Source organism: Mizuhopecten yessoensis, unplaced genomic scaffold (genome assembly GCF_002113885.1).
Source record: "Mizuhopecten yessoensis strain PY_sf001 unplaced genomic scaffold, ASM211388v2 scaffold8373, whole genome shotgun sequence".
Lineage (NCBI taxonomy): Eukaryota > Metazoa > Mollusca > Bivalvia > Pectinida > Pectinidae > Mizuhopecten > Mizuhopecten yessoensis.
This window is the reverse complement of record NW_018407515.1, coordinates 377,011-384,751: the sequence shown is the minus strand read 5'-3', so window position 1 is coordinate 384,751 and position 7,741 is coordinate 377,011. Positions and strand designations below refer to the sequence as shown.

Genomic DNA, 7,741 nt, shown 5'->3' with positions numbered 1-7,741 from the left:
GATCCGAGGTGGTAAGGAGATCTAACGTCCTGTGGGTGGTGGTCGGTCAATGTACCGGTGTAGTGATCCGAGGTGGTAAGGAGATCTAACGTCCTGTGGGTGGTGGTCGGTCAATGTACCGGTGTAGGGATCCGAGGTGGTAAGGAGATCTAACGTCCTGTGGGTGGTGGTCGGTTAATGTACCGGTGTAGGGATCCGAGGTGGTAAGGAGATCTAACGTCCTGTGGGTAGTGGTCGGTCAGTGTATCGGTGTAGTGATCCGAGGTGGTAAGGAGATCCACCGTCCTGTGGGTAGTGGTCGGTCTATGTACCGGTGGAGGAATCTGAGGTGGATAACAAGGTATTCTAGTAGAGCTCCGCCAAAGGGAGGTAACTACAAGTAGGTAAGTGATGGAGCATCAACACCAAGGATATATGTTTATATGTTTTGGATAGCTAGGCAAGTTGTCAAATAATGTGGGAAACATGACAGTGATAAGGCAACGCCTTGTATGCGCTTATGTTATATGTCAGGAAGCGGGTAACCTGTACTGGTTATAAGAGAACTGATTCTTTGTCTCGGGAGTGAGGAAAGCTGTTGTCAATACAAGGTATGAAAGGTATCATGGATCACATTCTAGTGGAGGAAGAAAACCTGTACATACTGGGCACTGAGAACATTTTTTCCGCAGTTAAACTTTCACCTTTTTTCGCCCTCCCTAACTAGGTCAAATTTATCAAGACAGCAAATTTTAGTAAACGACATTAATGTGTAGTAAACGACATTAATGTGTAGTAATTACATGTGATGTGTAGTAATTACATGTAATCTGTAGTAATTACATGTAATGTGTAGTAATAACATGTAATGTGTTGTAATTACATGTAATGTGTAGTAATTACATGTAATGTGTTGTAATTACATGTGATGTGTAGTAATTACATGTAATGTGTAGTAATTACATGTAATGTGAAGTAATTACATGTAATGTGAAGTAATTACATGTAATGTGTAGTAATTACATGTAATGTGTAGTAATTACATGTGATGTGTAGTAATTACACGTGATGTGTAGTAATTACACGTGAACGGTGAAATAAACACGAGGCAAACATGGATTGTATTGGCAAAGGATGAATATTTGACTCGGCAAAAGTTTCCTGGTACACAGTTGTGATTATAGGATACAATTTGGTATTTTTTTATGTATGTTACAGATGCAGACGCGAGATTGGGTACGATGTGATACGGTATTCAAACTCTACGAATGTATGTTTAAAGTGTTAAAGGTGAGTTGAATCTATACACACTGATGAATTTAGACATCACTGAGACTAAATTTTTGTATCAAAGAAAAAAGGCAGAAATGTTATGTTGAACATGAGTGATCAGTGATCTAAATTGATAGTAAAACATCAATTTTATACGCCCTTTCAAAGACGGGACGTATTATGTTTTCTCTTACCCTGGACAGGTGTATCCGCATTTTTATCGGTGTGAGATTTCCTTGTCTCACCCTAGGGTTGAGACGGGGGGATTCCCCTATTCATAACAATGGCATGACGTCTCGTCAACAATCCATCAACGTCACGTCAACCCTGAATTTAGCATGTAACGTTATCATAACATTGTGTATATGATACACAATGGGAGAACAGGGTAAGAGAAAAAGAATCATTCACCCCCTTGCGGGTGAGATAGTGGAATCTCAACCCTCGGGGAAAGATTTTTAAGTTGCCAAACACTCGGCAAAGCCTCGTGTTTGGCAACTTAAGAATCCCCCCCCTCGGGTTGAGATTCTCCTATCTCACCCCCAAGGGGGTGAAAGATTCTATTAATCATGTTGGTGGGCGTGTGCACTTGGTGTTGGCTCGATATCTCCATTAATTTTCAACAGATTAAATTCAAACTTCATGAGAAGGTTCATGACCATAACAGCTTAGACAAGTTTGATAACCACCGATATCTGACGGTAACTTACCGAGTTTGGGCCCTTTATCCACTTTCCGAAATGGTGTCCTCTTTATATCTTCACTAATTTTCAACAGATTAAATTCAAACTTCATAGGAAAGTTTAATTTATTACCATACAATGGCCAACAATTAGTATCCCATCATAATCATTGGAGTAATGCGTCCTGAATATTTCACTATAATCAATAGAGTTATTCCCCTTGGTTTCAATAATGTAATACTACAGGCATTCCATGATGTTGTATTCCACTTATTGATCTATCATGTTTGAAAAATTATTTCTCCTTTACGGTTAAATACTCAGAAATAATTCATATTTCAACCCTTTACAAACAATTGGTCATTCAACATGTGGCGGGCGTATTAGGTACCGCTTTGCGGTGCCCTTGTTAAAAGATAACGCAATTTGAATTTTAGGTCTTGTTGCATTTAGGATAGAAAGCAGCTGAGTGTTTAGATGTGACTGAGCTTAGAACAATCGCCTAGTGTCTGTCATCTGTTTGTCAATTTTTTCTGTGAATTGCTTTATCTTTGAGAACTGAAAGACCCAGATTCATAATATTTGCCTGAGAGGGAACCAATATTCATCAAATAAATGACCTTGACCTACTTTACGGGTCACAGTGGTCAAATTTGTTAAAACATTCCCTAAAAAGTCATGATACGTTAGTAATTTAGTATATTATTTGTCCCTCTGGAAATCTTGTTAAAGATCAGATATTAACTCATTCACCCCTGAAGACACATTTGAACTCTTCCAATTCAAAGGTTGGAATAGTTCATTAGGAAATTTCAGGGGTGAATGAGTTACAATGTAAATACTACACATTATTCTGTTCATGACATTGTTTGTCTGTCATACTTATATAACTTGACTATGGTTTTAGGAAAACAAATTAAATATGTTATAATTATAACCTGTTTGTTATTTTAACACAGATTAGGGCTGTATATTTATGTAATTAAATTGAAACTTGCATAGTTGGGAGACACAAGGTTGTAGGTGTCACATGTGTAGTAAAACTCAGACACATATGTAGGTATGTTTTTTACTGAAATTAAGACCCACGTGTGTTGGTATGTAATGAAATTGAGACGCCCATATGTGTCTGTATGTTTTGAAATTGAGACGCCCATATGTGTTCAGGTATGTAGTGTAATTGTACCCACACATGTGTTACCAATGTCTTACTTGACATTTGTGTATATGTTAGGACCCAGAGTTGCTGGACGACCGGCAGCATTCGTGTACGATACAGACGGGGACAGGTGAGAAGTTTTACCTGAGTACTGATAGCCGCAGTGACCTATTACACCTGGAGAAGGCCTGGTATAGGTGTAATCACAACAGTATTGTCAAACTTAAGGTACACACCACTTTCATGTCTTCCTTTCCTGTTCATAGCTTCTGAATATTTATTGAGACCTGCTTCAGTCTCTCCATCCATTTTATCACAAGCTGTAAGTTCTGAATGTCTACTGTTTCTAGCCAAAACAATAGGGCGTCAAGGTCGCCTCTTAGCGAAATCCCGCTGAAAAGGCTAGCAGGCAACAGAACAGAAAGGACAGATGAAAAGTATTTGTTGAATAAATTGAAAATAAATATTAAATTTTCCTTGTTCCTACCTCCGTTTATTACTGAAATGTTCGTTCCATCTGGGTAAAGACATCTAGTTACCTAGATCCAAAATCAAAGGAAACACTTCACATGTGTCGTATGAATTTTTCACAAAACTCTTCACAGATCTAAACAAATGATCACTGATTTTGTCAATATGCACGGATTGGCATGTATACTGACATGGAAATGTAAGAATTTGGTCAATGTTATTCCAAATGTGTTGTATAAACTCCTAACACGAACAATCCAAATATTCCGCCTCGTCAACACTATACTGATGCTCAGTCGACAGTATGGGCAGGGACAAATTATCAACTTTTTAAAGCTTCTTTCTGATTGGTCAGTCTATTGTAGAATGACTTGTCACAAGCACAGAGTACTTTACTACGTACTTGTAGCTAGAAAAAATACAATGTTTCTAAACATATTTGTGTAGTGTATTTGTTAATGAGTGTTAGAATGGGGATAGTACGTTGTTTTTCGTGTCTATACTGGCAATTAGAACATGAAATTTGGTTTAAACTCTCGACCTATCAGTCTCGAGTTCAAACCAAATTTCATGTTCTAATCTCCGGTATAGTCACTCAAAACAACGTACTTTCCCCTAAATATATCAATTGTATGAATAACAATAAAAGTAAATGCTAAAATTTGTGTTAAATGATATTTGTGTTTTAGAGTCGAACTTTTGGATGCACATGGCGTGGGCGTTTGTCAGGTTTGACCCTTGACCTTGAGGCCGGATTTTCTTTATATGACAGTGATACGAAGGTAATGCAGTATTTAATGGCAGTTTTATTTCTAGAACAATTTTGATATTGAACCATTACTGTTTATGTAGAAACCCCCTTAACTACTTGCTTACTGTAAAAACGGCATAGATTTATTACTGTACCTTTTTTTTTCATTTATGAATTTATCTCTTATACATAATAGCTAGCATATGAATTTCTCGCTTGATCATTATTCAAATTCGTCTATTTCAGAGCTACAAGTGGGTCTACAAATTTTCAAGATTAAAGGGATCATCTGATGATGGCAAGTCCAAACTCAAGTTACATTTTAGTACCGAGACGAGTGGCGTTGAAGTTCGAGTAAGTCTTGTTTATTAGCCCACCACCTACAGATGGTGGGCTATTCAAATCACCCTGCGTCGGTGGACCGTCGTCCGTCTGTCATTCCATCATTCCATACGTCCTTAAACAATTCTTGTGCGCTATTTTTCAGAAAGTACCGGAGGGATCTTTCTCAGATTTCACTTGAAGGTTCATCATGATCTGAAGTTATTAATCTCAATTTTTGAGAACAGGCAGCCATCTGGAATTTGAGAGTTAAAGTTTGTTAGCGCTATTTCTCAAAAAGTACTGGAGGGATCTTTCTCAAATTTCACATGAAGGTTCCCAATGATCCCTTGTTATGCATATCGTTTTTTGATACTGATCAGAAAACCAAGATGGCCGACAGCCAGCAATCTCAAATTTGAGAGTTAAAGTTTGTTAGTGCTATTTCTCAAAAAGTACTGGAGGGATCTTTCTCAAATTTCACATGAAGGTTCCCAATGATCCCTTGTTATGCATATCGCTTTTTGATACTGATCAGAAAACCAAGATGGCCGACAGCCAGCCATCTCAAATTTGAGAGTTAAAGTTTGTTAGTGCTATTTCTCATAATGTACTGGAGGGATCTTTCTCAAATTTCACATGAAGGCTCCCCATGGTGGCTAGTTATGCATATCACTTTTTGACACTGATCGTATAAACAAAATGGTCGACAGGCAGCCATCTTGGATTTGAAGGTTTGTTATCGCTCTTTCACAGAAAGTACTAGATGGATCTTTCTCAAGTTTGATATGTACGTTCCCCTTGGTCTGTACTTGTGTATGAGCAAAATTTCTGACAAGCGGCATTCTTTGATTTTGACAGTATATTTGTTATTGCTATATCGCAGGAAGTGATGGAGGGATCTTTCTCAAATTTGATATGTAGGTTCCCCTTGGTCTTTATTGTGCTGGTTCACTTTTGAGACTGATCGGATAAATAATATGGCTGACGTTAGGCCATCTTGTTTTTTGACAGTATATTTGTTATCGCTATTTCCCAGAAAGTTCTGGAAGGTTCTTTCTAGAATTTGTTTTGTCGTTCCCCTTGGTCATTTATTGTGCATGTTTACTTTTGTGACTGATAGAATAAACATTTTTTTTGACAGGTGGCCTAATTGGTTTTTAATTGTTAAAGTTATTGCTAATTCTCAGAAAGTACTTCAGGGATCAATGTCAAATTTGATATGTAGGTTCCCCTTGGTCCTTACTTGTTCCTGTTTATTTTAAGAGTAATCATGAAAACAAAATGGCTGCAGAAAGAACTAAACAGATCTTTCTGATATTGCAATGATCGTTTCTATGTCTTTCACATTAAGTACTGTACTTGTAAATATGTGAAATGAGAAACTCATATGAAAGGTTGTCTTTTATATACAGCAGAATGAAGTTTAGATCAAAAGTTACCACAAGGTGCATTTACTGTACACATAACTCGGTCATGTACAATGGTGGGCGCCAAGATCCCTCTGTGCTCTCTTGTCAATCTTTTAGCATGACAAGTATAGATATTGAAGTCTGTAGATTGACTGTTAGTTTTACAATCAAATAATAATAGGGCTGTAAAATCCAATCCGTATAAAGTTGTAGTTATTTATTTTATTTATTCCCCTAGGTTTGCTTTGCTTAAATTTCTTGGGATTCCAAACTTGATAAAAAACAAATCTCAACTTTTATTACAGTAAGCATATCTGGTTGAAAAATAATACTTTATTGGAAAATGTTACCTGGTAAGCTAATGAGGGGTGTTATACCTGAGACTTTCTGAATAACACTTGACTTTCTTGGATTATTATATACTTGGTGTGTGTGCATGTTACATCAGAGAAATTATAAATAGCTTATATACCTTGGATTATATACTTGCTGTGTATGCATGTTACATCTGTAAAATTATAAACATATATGGTATCTGTTTTGGATTAAGCACTTGATATCAAAATGAATTTGAAATAAAAGTGCAGGTTGAGGAATACTTTTCTTCTTTCAAATTGCAGGAAGTGGAGTGCACAAATCTACAAACACTGCTGTTTAGTATCCATGCATTCTTGTCAGCCAAGCTTGCCTCAGTGGACCCAGCCTTTCTCACCAACTACTGACCGGTAGAGCCTCATAGTAACTACTGACCAGTAGAGCCTCATAGTAACTACTGAACAAAGGGTCCTTAACATGAACTGCTGACCAGTATTTCCTTAAAATAAACTACTGACCAAAGGGTCCTTAACATAAACTACTGACCAAAGGGGCCTTAACATCAACTACTGACCAGTAGGTCCTTAACATCAACTACTGACCAGAAGGTCCTTAAAATCAACTACTGACCAAAGGGCCCTTAACATCAACTACTGACCAGTAGGTGCTTAACATAAACTACTGACCAGTAGGTCCTTAACATAAAATAATGACCAAAGGGTCCTTAACATCAACTACTGCCCAGTAGGTCCTTAACATAAACTAAACTACTGACCAGTAGGTCCTTAACATAAACTAAACTACTGACCAGTAGGCCCTTAACATCAACTACTGACCAGTAGGTGCTTAACATAAACTACTGACCAGTAGGTTCTTAACATAAACTACTGACCAGTAGGTGCTTAACATCAACTACTGACCAAAGGGGCCTTAACATAAACTACTGACCAGTAGGTCCTTAACATAAAATAATGACCAAAGGGTCCTTAACATCAACTACTGCCCAGTAGGTCCTTAACATAAACTAAACTACTGACCAGTAGGTCCTTAACATAAAATAATGACCAAAGGGTCCTTAACATCAACTACTGCCCAGTAGGTCCTTAACATAAACTAAACTACTGACCAGTATGTCCTTAACATCAACTACTGACCAGAAGGGCCTTAACATCAACTACTGACCAGTAGGTCCTTAACATCAACTACTGCCCAGTAGGTCCTTAACATAAACTAAACTACTGACCAGTAGGCCCTTAACATCAACTACTGACCAGTAGGTTCTTAACATCAACAACTGACCAAAGGGTCCTTAACATCAACTCCTGACCAAAGGGTCCTTAACATCAACTTCTGACCAAAGGGTCCTTAACATCAACTA

General features: G+C 37.6%; 1 protein-coding gene across 1 annotated transcript in view; it reads left to right on the top strand.

Moving 5' to 3' along the window:
* LOC110455759 (gamma-1-syntrophin-like) overlaps positions 1 to 7,079 on the top strand; it is a 19,116-nt gene extending 12,037 nt beyond the window's left edge. The window contains exons 10-14 of the mRNA XM_021506117.1: positions 1,152 to 1,269; positions 3,169 to 3,321; positions 4,254 to 4,346; positions 4,562 to 4,669; positions 6,669 to 7,079. Coding sequence (XP_021361792.1) covers positions 1,152 to 1,269; positions 3,169 to 3,321; positions 4,254 to 4,346; positions 4,562 to 4,669; positions 6,669 to 6,770 — 574 coding nt within the window. The 3' untranslated portion in view covers positions 6,771 to 7,079. The remainder of the gene's footprint in view (positions 1 to 1,151; positions 1,270 to 3,168; positions 3,322 to 4,253; positions 4,347 to 4,561; positions 4,670 to 6,668) is intronic.
* The last annotated feature ends 662 nt before the right edge of the window (positions 7,080 to 7,741 follow it).